General features: G+C 35.3%; 1 protein-coding gene across 3 annotated transcripts in view; it reads left to right on the forward strand.

Annotated features, from left to right (window-relative positions):
- The window catches only part of LOC138713714 (dipeptidase 1-like), a 1,576,476-nt gene extending 1,556,581 nt beyond the window's left edge, over window positions 1-19,895 (forward strand). For all 3 annotated transcript variants that reach the window (XM_069846020.1, XM_069846021.1, XM_069846022.1), the window contains one exon: window positions 18,341-19,895. In XM_069846020.1, the coding sequence (XP_069702121.1) occupies window positions 18,341-18,466 (126 nt within the window). In that variant the 3' untranslated portion in view covers window positions 18,467-19,895. The remainder of the gene's footprint in view (window positions 1-18,340) is intronic.
- The last annotated feature ends 4,014 nt before the right edge of the window (window positions 19,896-23,909 follow it).

Below are 23,909 nucleotides of genomic sequence, written 5' to 3' on the forward strand. Positions count from 1 at the left end.
ACACACCAATACGGAAATTTAGTCTCGAAATGTAATGAAAATGACACTTCTCATTTCTTCTTTGTTTTCTTTTCACAATATAGACATTTCTGTACCCTAAGGTTTCGGTTGACAAGCTTTTATCATCTAGTCTGCTGTAAAAAAACTAAAAGTTAGAATTTATAAAACAGTTATATTACCGGTTGTTCTGTGTGGTTGTGAAACTTGGACTCTCACTTTGAGGGAGGAACAGAGATTAAGGGTGTTTGAGAATAAGTTTCTTAGAAAAATATTTTGGGCTAAGAGGGATGAAATTACAAGAGAATGGAGAAAGTTACACAACGCAGAACTGCACGCATTGTATTCTTCACCTGACATAATTAGGAACATTAAATCCAGACGTTTGAGATGGGCAGGGCATGTAGCACGTATGGGCGAATCCAGAAATGCATATAGAGTGTTAGTTGGGAGGCCGGAGGGAAGAATACCTTTGGGGAGGCCGAGACGTAGATGGGAGGATAATATTAAAATGGATTTGAGGGAGGTGGGATATGATGGTAGGGACTGGATTAATCCTGCTCAGGATAGGGACCAATGGCGGACTTATGTGAGGGCGGCAATGAACCTCCGGGTTCCTTAAAAGCCACAAGTAAGTTTCATCATATACTTTGTCAATAAATGTCTACATATTAAAGGATGATGATGATGATGATGATGATGATGATGATGATGATGATGATGATGATGATGATGAAAACTCTCGTAACGTGATGTTAGTACTACGTCAGGCCTCTGTCTAGGACAATTTGCATATGAAATTATTCCTCTTTATAAAACATGTATGAGAAATTCGGTGCATGTTTTTGTAGCAAAGTTTCATTTCTTTGCACCCTGTTTAAGCAGTTTCAGGTCTCTGTTCTGCCATGTGGCGTCTTGAAACTTCATTATCCACTTGTACAACGCTCTTCGTATGTAAGTGGACGCACGCACACGGAATAGTGCAGGATTCTGTATATTAACATTACCGGGTGCATCTCATAATTCTATATCACACTGTTTACTCCATGTTGCTATCTCACCTAGTAGACATCCAGGTTATCCTAAGCTGTTTGTGAGGATGTGAGGGTTGATCCTCTCAGTTTGTATATTCTCTGAGTATTTTCTTACAAAGAATTGTATGAAACTCTGCAAACATTGGGCGTTACAGCACAATCTCGTTTAATCTCCCTTATTCTCCATTTAAAATTATTTCAACCACACGACCTGAGAACTCTTCTCACAGGAAATTCTTACTCTGTCTAAAATCTAAATAAAATGTTCTAATCAGTGCAACAGCGGATTTTCAGGGGAGGCAAAGTGGACCGTGCCTTCCCTAATATTTTACCAGAATACAATATGACAGTTTCATTCCAATTGAAGTAAGGTCATAGACAAGTTATAGCAAATGACGGACATTTTTACTTTTATATTAATTTACTATTCGATGCGACTAAGATGTAAGTTACGTCGAGCTGACCACATCCAGTTGGTAATGCCCGCTCGATATAGATAGTACAAAATAATTAGTACCGAATTAAATCCGATAGCGATGTATATTGACATCGAGCAGCCTGCAGTGTCTATGCGAGAGTGGGGCAGCGGAGACAACTATACGATTCTCCTCCCCGGTAACCATGACAACAACAGTTCAACCAATAAGTTAGCTGATTAACGGAGTGTTTAAACCTAACTAGAACAAGCGGGAGGAAGCGAATTTCAAGAAATCCTACTCACTGGTAGTCTCGGCTGCTTTCGGCTGTATTAGCAATAGCTATATACAGTATATATATATATATATATATATATATATATATATATTATATCCCTCTCTCTCTCTCTCTCTGCTTTAGAAAGTCGCATCAGGTATTGTCATTTTATGATGGGAGACTTTTTCCTTGTTTGTGGGTGTTCCTGTTATTTTTTTCTTTTGTGTTACGAAATATATTTATTTATACATTTCTTCTAGTAGTAGTTGTTCAGTATGTTGTGACCTAATTGATCAGTTTTGGGAAGGAAGAGGATCGTCAGTGAATTTGCTGTTCAAGTATGTAATAGTAATGAGGTACGTGACAGGCCCCATATTTTTGTTGTGCGACCGTCACTTCGGTCGCACTGATTGCTAGCCGGATGGCTACTGCGTTCGACTTCTACTCTTTCTCATCAGGATTTCTGACACCACCATTGTACACAACAATGGAAAACTATTTTGTTAGAAGAGCTAGAACTCTTAGGATATTATAGGAATGATTACTAAACTTATTCTGAAATGATTGCAATGTTGTAAACTCTACCTGATTTATTATATATTTACATATGTACAGCAAAACTACTTACAGGGTATAACCCGTCTGATGAAACATTGCAGTTCTCAGATGAGGGCGCTCGTGTGTCGTGAATGCGATCCGCTCAGTCTCGATGCGTGGCGAGTCAGCTGGAGAAATGTTTGGACAGTCTGACAATAAAAACATCAACAGCTGTTATGAACATAAATACAATTACCAATACCATAGTTGAATTTACTTTTTCTGTCATGTACGGTATATAAACATACTTTATTCCAGAAGTACATGTATGCCCGTGGCAGAGGTCTCAATTTCATCTGCACTATCAGTTGAACTGCCTTCGTCTGCTGTGTATGTGCTCCTACCTGGCCTATCATAATCCATCTCATCTTCTTTACACTCTTCATCACTAATCACAATGCCTATATTTATTACTACCCTTTCTACTTCCTCTTCCATTAACGCGTCACGACGCCAATATTCGTCTTCGGTATGTTTAACAGGTTGGCAGCATTTTGTCCAGACTTATTTGCTGATTTCGCTTATTGATTGTGCGGTCATTTGTTTCAAAACCGACAGCCTCCAGAATGTATCTTTTCCATCATTAAACTGTATCTTTTTCTTAACAGCATTCAGAAGCTTGCGTAGAGTCGGAATTTCTTTACTCTTCTCATAAAACTCCAAAAAAGTTCTGCGGATGACACAGTTTTTCAAAATCAAGTACAATTTTCTTTGGATGTGGGGGGGCTTTCACCAGGAGTTGAAAATTGTCCTCCAATGCGCTTTGCTTCCTCACCTCCTTAGCTATAGTATGTTTTGTTTTTTCACTCTTCCCCACCGCCGTTGCTGTTCTTTTCACAGCGTTCGTTAATGGAATGATAAGACCTTTCTTTTTCTCTTCTTTACAAAATTTTGGCCACACCTGTGGAGTAACGGCTAGAGCGTCTGGCCGCGAAACCAGGTGGCCCGGGTTCGATTCCCGGTTGGGGAAAGTTATCTGGTTGAGGTTTTTTCCGGGGTTTTCCCTCAACCCAATATGAGCAAATGCTGGGTAATTTTAGGTGCTGGACCCCGGACTCATTTCACCGGCATTATCACCTTCATCTCATTCAGACGCTAAATAACCTAAGATGTCGATAAAGCGTCGTAAAATAACCTACTAAAATAAAAAAAGATTACAAAATTTTAGCACATTGTATATAATCATTCTGCTTTGCGAGTGTAAGACTTCGCGTGACGAGTGTCTCGGCGGAGTTTCCATTCGCTCTTGTGTACACACACACTTCCGATACCGACTAGCAGACTGAACGAACTGAACTGAGGCATTTCTTTACTGCAGCGCTGTGCATAGTACGACAGAACAGGGTGACGTAATGCAGTATCGATCGCATGTTTATGTTCAAGCTTACTCTACCTGCCGTCTGCAATGATTTTTCAGACGGGTTATATATCATTTTCCTCTACCGACGCCATCACCGCTACGTTTCTTCTGTGCAAAAAAATAGATTCGATGTACGCTCTCCGTCAATCTCCACTGCCCGCCGCGTCTCCTCACCAACACTTTTTATGTTTCGTTATCCGTTTCCCGCCCGGGGGTACCGACCACGCCATCCACCAGGTGAGATGGGCTTAAAAACACTTTTGATTTCACGTACTTACAAATATCGTCTTAATCAAACATCTCTTACATTTAATTTGATTCAGTGCATTATAGTGATAAGTTGCTATAATGAGATTACGCGCAAGAAAAGAGTTCGAACAATGCGTGATATAATTTAACCAATTAAAATGCATGCTTTGTCCTACTGGACCAATCCGATTAATCCAGCAATGATCTGAGGCGTAAGAATACAAATCATTGTAGACATTGATTTACCACACGCTCGGCAAGACTCTATATCGCTGGCTAAGCATCTCAAGACCGTGTATTCCGTTGACACTGTTCCTGTTTCAAATTTAATACTCCACAGGAAATCATACTACAGGGCGTTCTTTAGCCCTGGGGCATAACATTTTAATACGTAAAATGCAACTTCTCATCACTCACATCTTGTTCTTCTCAAATTTCAAACACTGTCCGCCACTGATTACTAGTAATTTTACATTTAACGATATTTTCAATTACAGAGGTTATTCGACGTCAAAATTCAAAGTGGACGAGAAATGACCAACAATTCTGCATTGAAAAATTTCTTGTAGATTCCTTCAAGTTGCAGCGTTAATTTCTCTGCTTTATTTCACTCACGGAGGAAGCAATGCCAAGAATTTTATCTCCCTTTAAAATAGATCGCCCTTAGCCGGGTTTCAACGCCTGTCCTGTCTGGGGAGGAGCTGCAATAAGTGAAATTAAACACATCCACTCAATTCTCCTTGGTTTGTTCATAACAGCCAGCTACACAGAGATTCTGGTATTGATACAATCAGACAGTTTATTCATTCACAAGCTAAGAAGTCCTATAACAACCTAGAAAATGTTCCAGGCGCCGTCCACTACTCTCTCGGAAGAAAGTTCACATTTCTCACCAGAATCAAGAGCCGATTTCCAATGGACCTCACATTATAACCAAAATTTATCATCACGGATTCATAATTGATCCAACTGTAAGGATGAAAACGTATGAAAATCGACCTACTGAGTACATAAGGAAAAATGCAACATATACGATCCCACAATGCCATACTATAAGGAAAAATATCATCTAACGTCGATCGAAGTTATTAGACTATTGACTGGGGCTAGAAGGGCTGTTACAAAAAGATTCTCGCATTTTTGCAAGCAATTTGTTCTAGGACAAATTCTTGTCACTTAAGTATCTCTGTCTGCAGTGAAGGGATCCCTAGATCATATATACCCAGATTGCTCGACGTTATAGGTTTTGACGGTAACAACTTTTGTCAGGTTTACTATGCTGCCATCTAGTTTTTACATAAGGAGTCACGTCATAACCCCCATTTGAATTGCATTAGCGACTGTACTGCCATCTCGTGTTCGTTTACGGCGGACGGGTGGCGATCATGGCGGTTGTTCTCTTCAAAGTGCAACCGATTTTAATATAGCAATGAGTAATCTATATGTGATCTATAAAAATCCTAAGAAACCATCTTTACATTTAAATAGATTGCTCTCTTTCCTATGGCGATCTGCTCACTTAAATTGGGTCTTGCAACTAGTGCTAAATAGACGACTATGATCACCTAATAGGAAATAGATACTAGAAAATTTTATGTTTCTTCTGGAATTAATGACGTTTTGTTTAATCGTTTTCAGTTATTTATAATTGTGTTATTTCTTTTTCTTTTCCTTCTTCATTGTTTTATTTTTTCCTACCATTTACTAAAAAAAATATATAATTTATTGACAATTTCTTCGTTCACTGAGGAGCCCAATCTAGGCTGCCTTCAATTCAATGTCATGTATTGTATTTGGATTTAATTTCGAAGTGGTCTGTATAGCGCAATATTATCTTCCCATCTACTTCCCGGCCTCCCCAAAGGTCTTTTTCCCTCCGGCCTCCCAACTAACACTCTATATGCATTTCTGGATTCGCCCATACGTGCTACATGCCTTGCCCATCTCAAACGTCTGGATTTTATGTTCCTAATTATGTCAGGTGAAGATTACAATGCGTGCAGTTCTGTGTTGTGTAACTTTCTCCATTCTCCTGTAACTTCATCCCGCTTAGCCCCAAATATTTTCCTAAGCACCTTATTCTCAAACACCCTTAACCTATGTTCCTCTCTCACAGTGAGAGTCCAAGTTTCACAACCATAACGAACAACCAGGTAATGTAACTGTTTTATAAATTCTAACTTTCAGATTTTTTGACAGCAGACTGGATGATAAGAACTTCTCAACCGAATAATAACAGGCATTTCCCATATTTATTTTGTGTTTTCTTTCCTCCCGAGTATCATTTATATTTGTTACTGTTGCTCCCAGGTATTTGAATTTTTCCATCTCTTCGAAGGATAAATTTCCAAATTTTATATTTCCATTTCGTACAATATTCTCATCACGAGACATAATCATATGCTTTGTCTTTTCGGGATTTACTTCCAAACCTATCTCTTTATTTGCTTCAAGTAAAATTCCAATACTTACCTATTTACAAATTAAAAGCCTTTTGAAGTTCATTTTTCAATTCAGGCAGGACGATCTGGTGTTAAAATACAGTTTTAATAACCATGGAATTAAATGATAATAACATTGATGGTGATCCGTGTATGCACATAACAAGATTCTCGATGAAGACTTGGAAGACCTCATCTTGGGAGATTGTCACGCATAGTTGGAGATATAATCTGCAAACCACCAGAACCATTTAATTATACGGGCCAAAAGTTTAATACCGATGGATTGCCGATCCACTTACAGTTCACAGAGAATTGATCAAAGGTCGACGTTAACGCGGGCATAGAGTAAGCCTGGACTACCGAGCATTATTACATTTAAGCTCCTCTATGTTCGTTTGTTTCGGCGATTACTGCCTTCCGGTCATGAATTAGTTGGTACCTCTGTGACAACCACGGCATTTATGTTACACAGTAATCGATAAATTATGACTGCCTCATAGCTCATACGCCACAGCAACACGACCTCATCGCCGCTAATCGGGGATGGAAAGTGGAAAATCCCTTTTACAATCTCACCGTCTTCATCTGAAACAATTATATTCTCCAATCTCTTTGTTGGTCGATACGTCTTTCTTTTTTACTTCCTCGTTACAACGACTATTCGACTTATAATTACGTTAGTAATTTTATAGGGTAATTTCGATATGTTACATTTTATTGAATAATGTATATATATATATATATATATATATATATATATATATATATATATATATATATATATATATATATATATATATATATAGACAGACAGATATTGTTGGAAAACCAGCTGAGATATAATAACTAAATTCATGAACTTGTTCATTACATATATTTAAAATATGTTTTAATAAATGTCGTAATGTATTATTAATAGTTTGTTAGTAAATTAGTACAATTTACAAGCTTGGGACAACCTGGTTATAAGTTACAATTTATTGAATGAAACTTTACCTATCTTCAAACACATACCTATTTAACACAGAGTGTCGAAAAGTGATATATAGGCCTATGCATTTTAAAACACTATTTCTCAGCAAAGAGATGAGGCGGAAATACGATTTTTGCGGTTTTGTATTCCGTAAGTGCGTACATGTTCAAAATGGCCTCCTTCCGCCAACGACGACGTACAATAGAGCGACATACCAACTGGATTGTTGTTAATGGAATATCATCACAGGCATGTTCAATCTGAACTCTCAGTTCCTCCAGTATTTGTGGTTTTGTGGCGTACACTGTGTCCTTTAGAGCGCCAGATAGGTAGAAGTCTGGAGTGGTTAAATCCAGCGATAGAGAAGTGAACTCCGCAGCACTTTCTCTTCGTCCTATCTATTCCTGTAACTTTCTTTGGCCCTCCATGCTTTTGCTTATTCTTTGCTTTTGCTACTTCATTAAAGTGTTTCACTATTTTCAGAACAGTTTCTATTGGATTGTATTTTATTATGAATATCTCTTGTTGATTCCTTATCTTTCCCCGTAACCAATAAAATCATCAAGACTCTTTCATTTTCAGTGAGAAAAATCATGAACGTTTTTCAGCTCTGAAAAAAAAAGGTTTTATAGTCGATTTATTTTAGTGATATTTTTGTTTAGTTTCATTATCTACTCTACATTTTTCATATGAATACAACTAGTTACTTTGCATGAGATTATATGTCTGATGAAATAAAATTCATAATTAAATATTTAATAGAGTACTGTATTCAATGATATGAACAAAATGCTGATGTATAATGCATAAAATTTAATTGAGATCCAAAAAAATCAATATATGGTAGACACTACAGACACTACCATTAAGAAAAATTTACGGTACTTTAACCCTACATCATAAGACCCAGATTGCTTGGCCTTATAGGCTTTGACGATAACAACTTTTGTCAGGTTTGCTATCCTGCCATCTAGATGTTACATAAGGAGTCATGTCATTACTCCCATTTGATTGCATTAGCGACTGTACTGCCATCTCATGTTCGTTTACGGCGGACGAGTGGCGATCTTGATGTTTGTTCTCTTCAAAGTGCTACCGATTTTAACATAGGGATGAGCAATCTGTTATATATGTAATCTGTGCTTTAATCTACACTTGTAGGAATATTACTTGAATTATTTTCACTAACTATAGTTAGGTACTGAACTGCACGCATTGTATTCTTCACCTGACATAATTAGGAACATTAAATCCAGACGTTTGAGATGGGCAGGGCATGTAGCACGTATGGGCGAATCCAGAAATGCATATAGAGTGTTAATTGGGAGGCCGAAGGGAAAGAGACTTTGAGGAGGCCGAGACGTAGATGGGAGGATAATATTAAAATGGCTTTGAGGGAGGTGGGATATGATGATAGAGACTGGATTAATCTTGCACAGGATAGGGACCGATGGCGGGCTTATGTGAGGGTGGCAATGAATCTGCGGGTTCCTTAAAAGCGATTAGGAACTAAGTAAGTAAATAGGAACTGAGATAGCCTGTTTTTATTCACTGCTGAATTCACTGTAAGTCAAAAACTCATTTCAGAATAATTAAAAATATTCATATAGGCCTCGTGTTTATTTTCCATTTATGTATAAGAATTGTGTCGAAATGTTATGCAAGTATCATTACTTTTGTTCCATATCTGTAACTCTCAACCTCAAAGTTCCTTTATGTTTAATTAGGTCCTCTATTGCCAATTTAAAGCATGGTTACTGTCAGACAATATCTCATATTCCACGAAGTTTTGTAGAAGTTGCTAATTAAAAGTAAATAGCTATTCAAGCGAACACAGATTGTATTTAATTAAAACAAACATATTGTGAACTGTTTGCTCAATAAATAATGGACACAGCACGTTAATTAATTTTCCTTAGGAAACGTGTAAACAATTCTTTTCAGCTTCATCAGTGATGCAAATATTTGATGAAATTGAAATGATATATATTTCCACAACCCAGTTTTATATGAATTAGTAAAACTAAAGAAAAAAGACTTTCATTATGTACATACATCATGAGCGCATTCTAACCGACTCCTTGCTTTTACGGAATCAGATGATTCCCCTTGCTTAAGGGGACATTCCATTAAAAATGACAACTTTTTTCCTAATCATTTTTATCAACCTAATTTTGAGAGCATTTTACTATGTAAAGGACTAAGAAATCCAAATTTTTAACTCCTAAATGGTTTTGTCTTTTGATTTTTTTATATTGTTTTAGAAATATTTTCAAACCCAAGTTTTTAGTAGAAGATCTTAATTTTTAAGCTTCCTTTTTTTTTGGTTACATTCATAAGACATAGAGAAACATTTCCATGCATTCATTTTATTAAATATCTAATATATTCACTTACTTACTTACTTACTTACTTACTTACTTACTTACTTACTTACTTACTTACTTACTTACTTACTGGCTTTTAAGGAACCCGCAGGTTCATTGCCACCCTCACATAAGCCGGCCATTGGTCCCTATCCTGAGCAAGATTAATCTAGTCTTTACCATATATCCCACCTCCCTCAAATCCATTTCGATATTATCTTCCCATCTATGTCTCGGCCTCCCCAAAGATATTTTCCCCTCTGGCCTCCCAACTAACAATCTATATGCATTTCTGGATTCGCCCATACGTGCTACATGCCCTGCCCATCTCGAACGTCTGGATTTAATGTTCCTAATTATGTCAGGTGAAGGATGCAATGTGTGCAGCTCTGCGTTGTGTAACTTTCTCTATTCTCCTGTAACTTCATCCCTCTTAGCCCCAAATATTTTCCTAAGAACCTTATTCTCAAACACACTTAACCTATGTTCCTCTCTCAAAGTGAGAATCTAAGTTTCACAGCCATACAGAACAACCGGTAATATAACTGTTTTATAAATTCTAACTTTCAGATTTTTTGACAGCAGACTAGATGACAAAAGCTTCTCAACCGAATAATAAAGGCATTTCCCATATTTATTCTGCGTTTAATTTCCTCCCGAATGTCATTTATATTTGTTACTGTTGCTCCAAGATATTTGAATTTTTCCACCTCTTCGAAGGATAAATCTCCAACTTTTATAGTTCCATTTCGTACAATATTCTGATCACGCGACATAATCATATGCTTAGTCTTTTCGGGAATTACTTCCAACCCTTTCTCTCTACTTGCTTCAAGTGGAATTTCCGCGTTTTCCCTAATCGTTTGTGGATTTTCTCCTAACATATTTACGTCATCCGCATAGACAAGAAGCTGATGTATCCCGTTCAATTCCAAACCCTCTGTGTTATCCTGAATCTAATTTATTCACTTTCAAAAATTATTTTGACATTTAAAAAATATTATTTTTCCTATAGGTTAATTCACGAAAAAAAAAAATAATAATAAAGTAGCAGCATTTCTCATAAAATAAATGCATAGAAACATGCAACTACCTCACAAATACTTTCAGTAAATATTTCATCCAGATTGATTAATATTTGACATAAAAAAGTTGGTGTTGAATCAAGAAAAATAAAATTAAGGAAAAATGAATTTGAAAGTAAAATCAATATTTATGTAAATTAAAATTATCTTCCACTATATTCGTCTAGTAACTTCAGGAAGTCAACTTTAGAACAAAAAGTTACTAGATTTATAATCAGAAATTTGTAAAGAAAAAATTCTTTGATGGAAAAATAATTCTGACAGCTCTTTAAATGCCACTGCCCCTTATAGCCTTAAATTAAAAAAAAATAAACATATTCATAATCATAATTGAACTAAATCCATTTGGGGTATGAAAATATACATTCTAAAGAAGTGAAATAGCCAATAATTTTTTTTGGAAAATTTTCGTGATTTTCAGTGGAGTCTCCCTTTAAGTTCCCTACTTGCTTTAACCTTAGGAATCAAAGAGATACACGATACAATATTTTACATTGTAGCGTATTTGGAAGAGGATACTACGACTTGGTTCTACGACCTAGTACACCTATTGCGCTTAACCTCCAACCAACACAAGCTGACTACACTAAGGTTCGCTGCGTATCTAGTTTTCGAGCATGTGTCAACTCGTCTCTAGATTAGCCTCCTCCGTGCATTCCCAGTTCTGACCGGAACTCGAACCCGGAGCGCTACGTGAAAGGACAAGGGTCTGACCACTAATCCACCACAGGAAATACACACAATAGCAAAGAAATGTTTCAAAAGTTCACCCCAAATCGAAGCTTGCTAATGCAGCCGACAATCGACAATTTCAAATTCTTCGCAGGCGACCGTTATAAATAATAGAAATGAAAATGCAGCATATTTATCACGAAATGTTCTGCCGACACATACACCACACTTTTCCCAATCTTCTAAGTATATAGAGCTAAGCTTATATTCAATTCTGATAATAATTCACGTATATATATATATATATATATATATATATATATATATATATATATATACACACTAAATTAACTAGATATACTAGATTGAGCTTCGGCGTAGCTCAGTGGTAGAGCACCCAGTAGTCGGCTATTTGGCAGTATAATTTTGTTGATAATATTTAACTTCTCTGTTGTAAATATGAGACCAAACACTGAAAATAATAACTCATACAGATACCAATGACTTCATACCTTCGATATAGAACTCGTACCAATCAAGAACCGCTTTTTTTGTTGTCTATTGTTTGTAATTTTTTCTTAACAATTTCGAGTCAAATGTTCTGTAATTATTTCTCTGTATCTCTCTATATTTGTAGAGATTAGTAATGCGAATTGAGTCTGTCCTTTCCAACTTCCATCACCAACTTTCCTTTGAAACTTCCGTCACTATCAACTCCCCTTTGCAACTTTCGTCACCATCAACTCTCCTGTACAACTCCCGTCACCATCAACTCTCCTGTACAACTTCCGTCACCATCAACTGTCCTGTACAACTTCCGTCACCATCAACTCCCCTTTGCAACTTTCGTCACCATCAATTCTCCTTTGTAACTTCTGTCACCATCAACTCTCCTGTACAACTCCCGTCACCATCAACTCTCCTGTGCAACTTCCGTCACCATCAACTACTTTGCAACTTTCGTCACCATCAACTTTCCTTTGCAACTACCGTCACTATCAACTCTCCTTTGCAACTTCCGTCACCATCAACTTTACTTTGTAACTTTAGTCACCATCAACTTTCCTTTTCAACTTCCGTCCATATCAACTCGGCTTTGCAATTTCCGTCACCATCAACTAGTCTTTGGAACTTTCGTCACCTTTAACTATCTTTGCAACTTCCGTCCCCATCAACTCTCCTTTGCAACTTTCGTCACCATCAACTAGTCTTTGGAACTTCCGTCACCATCAACTTTCCTTTGCAACTTCCGTCACCATTTATTCTTTGCAATTTCCGTCACCATCAACTCTCCTTTGCAACCTCCGTCACCATCAATTCTCCTTTGCAATTTCCGTCATCAATAACTCTCCTTTCCAACTTCCGTCACCATCAACTCTCCTTTGCAACTTCCATCACCATGAACTCTCCTTTGCAACTTCCGTCACCATCAACTCTCCTATGCAACTTCCGTCACCATCAACTCTCCTTTGCAACTTCCGTCACCATCAACTCTCCTTTGCAACTTCCGTCACCATCAACTCTCCAACTTCCTTCACCATCAACTCTCCTTTGCAACTTCCGTCACTATCAACGAGTGGTTACATAATTTTGTTGAAAAATTTATTACTTAGTCAATTTAAGAGAGCAGTGTATTATGATAATAAATGACTGAAAGAATTTTCATTTTGTCCTTCAAATGTGCAGAAATTTTCTCCGAACCAATGTAACATTATAAAATTCTTTTGCAGAATGAAAAGTTATATTTTGTTCGGATCAAATTTCTGAACACACCTCTCTCTCTCTCTCTCTCTCTCCTCTCTCCCCCTCTCCCTCCCCCTCTCCCCCTCTCTCTCCCTCTCCCTCTCTCTCTCTTCTCTCTTCTCTCTCTCTCTTCTCTCTCTCTCTCTCTCTCAGCCACAATATCATTAGACAGTACAGTTATTTGAAACAGAGCTTCCGGGCTAAGATGCCGTGGTCTACTGGTGCTGACGTTACCAGACATGTCATCAGTTGCTACAGGTATCCCGAGCAGAAGACTTCGACCGAGGATACCTAACCATTGAAGATGTCTGCCGTAGAAGTAGACGAAACGTCTGGTAACGTCAGCACCAGTAACGGCATCTTAGCCCGGAAGCTCTGTTTCAACTAGACACCGGCCGTGAAAGCCTGCATGCTAAGATTAGTACAGTTATTTGTTTAAAACATACAATTATTCCAGATAACATGAAAAAATAGATAAAACAGATACAAATGCAAGATACAAAGTGTAAATACAAATTAAAAATGTGAAATGAAAAAAAAAAAACAGACAAATAGGTACTATCCCATCATGCACTATGTCTATATCACTAGTCGGTATGGAGAGGGAAGACAAGTTTTTAGTCTGAGCTCCATGTCTGTAGATTCGTGTAATATTGACCGTCACCCCTCACACGCCAAACTCTTTCTGATCGCCTAACCTTTCTCTTCTCTCATAACTCACATGCCAGGTCTATCCTCCTGAACTATAACAATGGTAAGCACACAGTAATCAAGCAGAGCTAAAAATTGGAAATTGAAATTACAACATCGCATACAGAACAAATAATACTCTACAAAAACATTTCAACACACAAACAACACAAACAAACAAATACAACCACACAGGCGTATACAAGCTCAAATGAACACCTGCAACAACTTATACATAGGACAGACAGGCAGATCATTTCAAACACGTTACAAAGAACACATCACAGCCATAACAAAATTACAAAACACTTCCACATATGCAGAACACATCACAAATGCTAACCACACATACAGAGACATCAACATAGACATGGAAATTCTACACATCCAACCAAAAAGCCAGAAACTAAACACACTAAAACAATACGAAATGTACAAACACACAAAACACATCCAAATGAAATTCTCAACACACAACTCAATTTCAGAACACACACACTCTTTGACTCCACATTACACTACACAAACACACCCCAACAGGAAACAAAACAAAAGGCACCAAGACCAGCAACAACCAGTTCTGATGATGGCCGATAGCAGGCCGAAACATGTTAACAAGGTAACATAAAATTTAACACGTGAAAGACACATAATACGTTTTCAAAATTGAAATAAGTGTTTAAGTTAAATGCTTAAAAGATTACTGAGAAGTGATAAATTGTTGAATCTCGATTTTAATCAAGACTTGGTATTGCAGATATTCCTATTTCTCCATGAAATTTGCTTGACTGGTGAAGAATAAGCCAGACATATAAATTCGATTTAAAACTTCGTTAATTATCTTAACCCTGTTAATCACACTTGCCTGTCTCAGAAACAGAAATCCTTGGCACGACAGTGGTGTAGTATAGAAATTGTAGAGAATTGGATATCCCTGTGTTACCAATGATTTCTATTTCCATTTATGGCTAATGTGCCATACTATATGGTTCATATCGCACTACAGATTAATTCTCGGTCATTTTCATTCCGTAAAGTTGGGCCAATTCGTATGATGTATCCAACCTTCATTTATCCCTCGTGCGATGTGGAAAATTTGAAGTTAAACACAATATTGATTCGGGAGAATTTAATTGAGAAAATATCTCTCTATTCCAAAGTTTCATTCGATGAGTCAGTTTACTCGGATGAAAGACTATAAATATACTTCAAAGTGCAATGGTATAAGCTGTAATTTCGTCAACAATTAGACTGCTATACTAGAATTTCGGATATTAAAAAACAGACATTTACAATGTGATATAGCAAAGAGTACCGTCTGCTTTGTTCCTCTTCTGTAATACATACTGAATAACTTTCCAAAGTTCTGAAGCAACTACTTAGTCCCTTGAAACCTGAATATCATCGTTAAAATTTAGTGTATTTCCAATACAGATTTATGATAAGTAGTATGGCTTGCTACATAGTTTAAGCTCTTGTAAAGTGTTGTTTTTTTTTTCTAATGCTAGGCGTTTGACAATAAAGTCATTTGACTTCTTGCACTCCAATACTTTTCACAGATATTGTCATGGTCAGCCACTGAAGCACAGATTTAGAGGTGTTCTGAATCCATTTCTTGATTTGAGTTGCACAATGGGCAGTTAGGGGACTGATATATTCCAATTCTATGCAGATGCTTGGCCAAACAGTCATGGCCTGTTTTCAATCTAAATGTAGCTACAGACGATTTGCGTGGTAAATCGGTAATCAACTGTGGATTATGATGCAGAGAGTTCCGTTTTTTCTCTTGAGATTGTGTTATCAAATTTTGTTTGTTGAAGTCTAAGTATGTAGTTTAATAAATCTTTTCACACAGTAATAGGTAGATTTAGTAACAGGTCTGTAAGTAGCAGTGCTGCCCTTCTTTGCTAAAGCATCCACATTCTCGTTTCCCAGGATTTCACAATGGGATGGTATCTATTGGAATACAATTCTTTTATTGAATGTTATTAATTGAGAGAGCATTTTAGTTATTTCTGCTGTTGGAGATGAAGGTGTGTGTCTAGAGACTATTGATAGAATAAAATGTAGATATTTGCAATGCTCATTTTCAGAGCTATTGAAAATTTTTATGGCACATTTAAGTATACGAGAATATCATGCTTACTGCTTACCCCATAAACGAAATGGAGGTTTTTAATTCATAGTGGCTAACTCCAGAAAGTTATCTTTGTATATGAGCATACATACAATGTAATTTACATGTTCATATTTTTATTCTAATAAGAAAAAATACGTTCTAAAACAAAACAAACGTCCAAAACAAAATTAATACCATTTTCATTAACATCACATGGCCTTGAGCAACTAAAAATAAATAATAATAGAAGTATAACAATGCATGATTGTAACCTACCTACTTGCTCATGTAACGCTTTGAGTATATCCTCACAAGTTAAATATTTAGGCATTATTATTGACCAACATTTAAAATGGGACAAGCATATCTCCTTCCTGTGTAACAGATTGCGTAAAACAATCCACAAATTTTCCATTCTACGCTCTTATTTACCTGTTTATGTTCTGTGTACTTAACTCTGTTTCAATCAATAATTCAATATGGTATTTTAGGTTGGGGAGGAATGGCAAAATCAACTCTCCATCCTTTAAATTTGCTCCAAAAAAGAATTATCAAAATTTGTCTATATAAACCTTTTGATTACCCAACAAAATTAATTTTTCAGGAATTTGGTGTATCAAATCTAGAACAAATTTATAAACAAACATTGCTGATTTACTTCCATAAAAACCACAATAAATTTAAATTTGATCCTCACGAATACCATACGAGACAAAACTACAGTTTCTTTCTAAATACTCCCAAATGCCACACAACTGCTGGATTAAAACACATGAGAAATTTTGGACCAAAAATATATAATGAATTAATTAGAGCTTGCCCTGAGCTAAGTACACTTAACACACATAGATTTAAGAAACAAATCAGATTAATTATTTAATTGTTTAAGCTAATTGAATTAAAAATTGATACTCTAATATTTATGTACTTTTGTATTTTCTATTTGTATATGTATGTATTTATTCACACTGCAATGGATATGTATCCGGTGGCAGTGATAACTAATTACACTCAAATAAAGACAATAATAAACACAATTAATAAAAAATACAATTAATAATAATACTAATAATTAATAGTAACAATAATTAATAATAATTATAATAGTAATAATAATAACAATAATAATAATAATAATAATAATAATAATAACAGGGAACATCCTAAATTAAATGAAGCGCGATCAGTTAAAATAACATTTAAAGTAAATCTAATTTGTACCTTAAACCTATGTTCGAACTAAAACCCACGAGTATGATATTATGTTCATATCTGCACAAGTACCTTTCAACACTACACTCATTTCGCCGTCAACTCACTCACTGCACTGGAACTACGACATATTTCATTGATTCTATCCTGATTTCACTAACACTTCGAAAACATTTCACTGTTCAAATACTTTGCACTGCCACTATAAACTATAAAGCTTCACTGACAGGAACACGTTTTACTTACACAACACACTTCACTGACACAACATAATTCTTCACTGATAGAATACTTCAATAACAAAATATCAATTACACCCTTTAAATACTGTGTATAATTATCGTCTATTAGAAAAGTCCTTAAGCCTATTTTTAAATACATTTTTGGTTGTTGGTAAAGCCTTTAGTAAGTCTGCAGGTAAAGCATTCCAGTCCCTGATAGTACGATTGAGAAAAGAAAACTTTCCAGTGTCCGTCCTCTGTCTTCTTTCCCTCAATTTATAAGAGTGGTCGTTCCTTGAAGAGTAATTTGGCGACTGCAACCTATTTTTTATTTCTCTCCAGGCAGGCTCACCTATATAGATCCTATTATTACATACTGTATTATTTTACTATTTATTAATGTTATTGTGCTCAATGAACTCTCTTAATTTTGTGATATACCGTAAACTGGGGTAAAGAGGATCACATGTGGTAAAGTGGATCATATGTGTATTGCCTAGATAAGGCAGCACCACATGGATCACACATGAAAAGAAAACCTTTCTTCTATAAGTGCCACTAAAAATAGTTTTCTTTGCATGTATGAACCATGTGGCGCTGACTTATCTAACAATACACATATGATCCACTTTACCACATGTGATCCTCTTTACCCCAGTTTACGGTATTTTGTATAACTGATCTGAACTGCGCCCAAGTACGAGCTTCTGCTCTTTCGGGTTGCAATGCCTAATGTAGCTCAAGTATAAAGTATTAAATAAATAAATAAATAAATAAAAATAAAAAAATGTATCTTCATCCCGTACTGCTCACACCTATCATTTAGCTCCACGAACTTGGTATATTGTGACACTATGTTTGTATGGCTTAAATATTTGGTCACAGGTCCGGGACGACATGCGAACGGCAGGAGTGTTGCCTTCAGAGGAGCTGATCTCGAAGCCAGACTCCGGTGAGAGATCCCCATGCTCATTCGACATCACCCAGGCAGAACGCGAGACGGAGTTGTGATGCTGAGCGAATCGTCACCACTGCGAAACAGAGGCCGCTGATTTCGAACACAACTGCTCAAACCACACCGACTCTAGACTACACAACATCACCGATCACGATGCTAAGCGACAGTGGGTGTGTGGAATCAACAAGAGGAACAATCAACACAGAGAAGAACTGTAAAATAATGGAACCTTTCGTGTCTATTGATTGGTACTGCATCATGTAACGAGCACACATGTTTCCAGATTTGTGATAAGGGACCGAATTTTTAATACAATTATTGTGACGCCATAAAGGAAAACGGCTCCCAGTTTTATAAATTATTTTTGTGGATGCCGAAGTTTATTGTTGATATCGAAGCTTTCTACGACCGCATCCCCAATTTACAATACAGAAATTAATATTAGTTTGCTCAAAAGTAACTCCTTAGAACAGAAAGATATGTTTCAGAGACTCCTTCCACTGACATTGCAATTATTAACAGTTCTTTCTAGATCATATAAGTTATTAAAATGTTGAGGTGATAAATACGAATTTTACTTTCGTTTCACTACAATGGAAAAACTATCTTTCGAAACGGGTTAAGCGCCAAAAACAAATTTGTGAATTATTGATGCAAAACACTCTGCCAAATTCATGTTGAGATGCCTCTAATGATTTTTTGGTGCACGAGTGAGTAATTTATAATGAAACTACAGCAGAGCCCATTTCGTATGATATCCTCACATGGATTTACCTTCCTTAGACTGAATAAAATGGAATTCGAAATATTGGCACTTAGCCCCTTTGGAAAAATAAGTATTCCATTTTGACTTCGTTAACAATTTTTGTTTAAATATTAAAATTGTTTCTCAAATTGACAACAAATACCTCACTTATTTCGCTATGGAAGTAGAAATTTTCACATCAGAAGTACAACAATTGAAGGTATAATAATCTAAAACAGTGGTCGGCATTCCTTGACTTGCGATTCAACTCCTTAAGCACATACGCACTGTGGAGGGATAAGGCAGGATCTCCCTCCCCTTAGCCATTACTTGAGTAGTATATTATCAAAGTTTGATAACTCCATTTTTTTCGATTTCGAGATATTTATTGTTTCTTATAAATTTTGTGTGCTGAATACGATTCTGGAACTGTTTCAAAAATGGACAGAACAGAGCAAAAATAGCACTTAATTGTGCGCTTTAGAATCAAAATGTAGACTATTCCACTGTGGCTAGGTTTCAAATTAGGAAATTTCTTCAGTAGCCAATAAGAAGCCCACATTCGTACCACCTTTCCCATCACGCATCGCGAATCCAACATGGCTGATTGTTTATATAATCGGTTTGTGGATGAATAAGTACTGTTTTACGTAAATTTGCTTTGAAACAGAGTTAGAAGAGACCTAGATTCAAAAGTAGACAATTTCACTTTAAATATAGCTTCGTTTGGTTTCAAAAACAGACAACTCCACTTTAAATATGGCTTCATTTGGTTTCAAAAACAGACAACTCCATGACTTAGTTTCAGAGATGGACTACTCCACTTTTTAAACTTAAATTTCGACATGAATATTAATTTTAATCACATTTTGAGGTTGAAAAAATATTTCTATGGCCCACGAGAATGTTTAAAAAAAAAATGTACGTATGATGGTGACATTGGTTTCCAAGGATCTAGTTTTTCGCCTCTCCTGTAAAAAAAAAAAAAAAAAAAAAAAAAAAAGAGCAAAAGTGGAGTTGTCCAACTTTGATACCAAGCTCCTCACTTACTTATTCAAAGTTACGCAGTGTTCAAGTAAACACAACAGAATCAGTTGCAAAATCCAAAAGAATATCATGTATGAAAGATTACCATCTCGTTGCACAGTTAAAATTGGCTACATGCAGCCAGACTCCTAATTTTAATGAGTTACATCCACCATAATGTTTAAATCGTGTATAAAATAATAGAAAAATAAATTAATTAAATCATACAAAAATGAAAAAAGAAATGAACAAACATACTATATTGACGCAAACCTAATTCAGCTTTTTCTTAGTTTGGGTATGTTCGCTGCCTGTCTTTGTGCATGCGGAACTTGCAATATTGAAGATGTGATTTCTACTCCTATACTTCCCTTCTTCCACCTCAACCGTTGTATTTCGCGAACTGTATTTCATATGATACCTTCTTTGCCGACCACTGCTCTAAAATATTGAATATTATAATAGTGACACCGAAGGAAAGCATTTGTTTATATTATTACAATACAGTCCTTACTGTAACAACGAACTCGATTTTTAAATGTGCAATTAAACATATTTTCATTATACACTACTGATGAAATTCCGTTAGGACTGGAATTGTGGGAACAGTAACCAGAGTTTTTGCTAAATTTAATTGTGTGAAATATTTCAGATGTCGTGCGATAATGTCTTGTAATAAAATATAAATAAAATATGTTATGAAATATGTGTAATATCGAAGTTCCAATAAAATGTCGGATTTGAAAAGGAAAGAAAGTAAATAAGAAAGAAAGAAAGAAAGAAAATATTCAAATTTAACGGTACATAACATTAATGTAAATAGGCCTATGATAACAATCACAATGTTTGCATTTTAGATGAGTATACATCTTTTCACAAGGAGGAGGTTCATATGCTGAAATGTTGCTCTTAGTTAAATAATTGTAAATTTCAGTGAAACAAGAAGGCAGCAAAAATTGAAGTTAGCGATAGTCGAACCTGGCAGGAAGTGCTTTCCGGGACTTTTCTGGTAAATATTTTAAACTTGGTGCATACATTGTCCTATATTACAACAATTCGTCACGGAAATTTTGTCCTTGCTAACATTATTCCAAAAAAAAAATACTTCCGAAGAAAAGTTGACAAGTCTTATTGCTTTTCCATGTAGTTGTCATCTTTTCCAGTAATTCGACGATTTGTACCAATCAAATTGCCCCGATAATTCGTAACATACCAGGAAATAAAGAATATTACAGACTGTTAAGGGAAGGAGATACTGAAAATTTGAAATTCCTTGTTTTCTCTTTGAAACTTAATTTTTTTGTGTACTGAACAACTGTATCTATAAAATCTAAATTTGAGTATTAGGTTTAATAAAAAAAAGCAAAAGGGTGACAAATTTGGCAATTAGCCCCTAATTTGTAACTATTTTTTATATTTGAGAAGTTCTCTTACCATTACCAATGGCTTCACTTGATTTTTTTATATGATTTACAGAAACAACATAATGATTTTAGAATATCATGAATTTCAGTTTTCAAATCCACTTCTTTGCATTTTATTATTTATTTTTATATTCAATTTAAATATCAAAATTATAACTAAGCCAAATCTTTTTAAATAGTCTATTTAAGATCTGTACAAAATTTGAGCTTCCTATTATTAATGGTTTCTGAGTTATATCAATTTATGGTGAGCACTCTGGCCAAAAATTCAATTTACGGAGAAACACATCTAAACAGTTACTTCACAAAAACTCTCACTAGAAGTGTCGGGCAATGATTGTTGTGACCTTACTATATTTACTATCTTTCTTTACATTTTTTGCCTAATTTTTTTAACAGTTAATCACAGTTTTCATATTATTTAGGCTACAAGTCTAGCCTTCTATATTTACTAATCATGCCCACGATTTCTAACTAACTATGTATGCAAATACACTACAAAACATAAAATTACATTGCTACGTGTATAATATACACTACTTACATACCATACTAAGTGTTTCAGACACTACAATAACTATTTCTCTCAAGATGTAACAACCACATTTCTATTACTTCAGATCAAAGCAATTTTCAAGCATGTCTGACAAAAATAACTCAAATAATAATACCACCTCCTGCTATCTAGTTAAAAAAACTAAAAACTATTGGAGATGGGGCTGCTACACTATTGAAGAATTAAATTATACAAAATAAACAACCGAAATCAGATTGAGGATGCGGTAAATTTGAAACACATGAGATTGGAAATTGAAGTGGGCTAACAGAGTTTTAAAAATATCATCATTAATTGTCATAGCATTGAGTTAGGGCTTAAATTTTATTTGTAATGTATTCTCTACAGTGAAAAAAATTATTTTAAGCAAAAATAAAACATGTTTGTTTGAAAAACATGTTAATTTTAGTATCCTCTTCACTTAAATACAGTATATGGAATTGATATTTATTTAAATATTTCCGGTAGTTGCATACCCAAGTGCTTGGAGATATTTTGTCACACTGCTATCATACAGTTTGCAGGATATACAACTTACCGGCATTTTAAATGGTCATAATCCTCGTGTTTTCTGGGAAGATCCGATTGCTCTCTCGCAGGGAGGAAAACGAGTTGATGGTGTATAGCTGTGATTTAGGTTTATAGTCCCATACAAATAATACGCCGGTAAGAGATATAAGAAAGCGATATGTTGATCTTACCTTTTATCAAAGCATATGTTGAAAATGATGCCCACCTGGATGCAAGAATCAAATATGTGTAGTAGAAAATTCTGAAACAACTTCTGCTACTCTCTATTCGTAATAATTCCAGTCAGTGCTCGCCTGATTTCACAAGTTACTAATTTTGACTAATTGAACCAGAAATGAACAACGGAATCTTAGCAACTGAAATGCATTATTTGAACATTTTACAAAAATGAGCAACCGCCTCTTAGCAACAGTTGTGCATCCAAGTATGATAATGCCTTTTACTAGCTACAACTGATACAAAATAAATTAATGTTTGATGGTCGATCATTACAATTATCGTCAAAGGAAGTAAATTCTCCTTGAAGATCAATGATCAAGAATTTTTTAAGTACCCGCCATTGAAAAATTAAAATTCAGACTTATTATATGTACTGGTATAGAATACAAACGCACTTTTGTCTGAAATCATTTAAATATATCGAATGTGTATGAATTTTAACCCAAACAGAAATAAAATTAAATATTTCCGTCTATGATCATCCGAAATCTAAAATACATTGTGATTGCTACATGTTGTAATTATGTAAAAGAAAGTTTCTGAATTCAACTCAAGAAATACATAATACAAGATATTTGTTTGTAAGTTTCAAAATTCCAAATTTTAATTTTAGTACATCAGTATTTCCATAACTGGAGTGTAAAGTATTAACGTATGTCCTTTACGACATGATTATTCCTAAATAATAATATAATTAGTTCTCTGTGAGAATTCCACGAAAAAAAATAATATATATGTTTTAACGTGTTTATATTAAAAAAATACTACACATTCAACTAGAAGTAAAATAAAATTAACCACAAAATAATTGATTTATCACTCCTGTCTAATGAGTATATTTTGTTAATAAGATATCGGTACTTATATATGTATTGGTTACTCTTATTGTGTTTAATTTATATAAATGGCACAGTTTATAGTGGCCTAATTCAAGGTGCTGTTTCTGAAAAGTAATACACAAGTAAAGTGATCTTTATATAAAAAAAAAAAGGTAA

The sequence above is a fragment of the Periplaneta americana genome, chromosome 14 (genome assembly GCF_040183065.1).
Source record: "Periplaneta americana isolate PAMFEO1 chromosome 14, P.americana_PAMFEO1_priV1, whole genome shotgun sequence".
Classification (NCBI taxonomy): Eukaryota; Metazoa; Arthropoda; class Insecta; order Blattodea; family Blattidae; genus Periplaneta; species Periplaneta americana.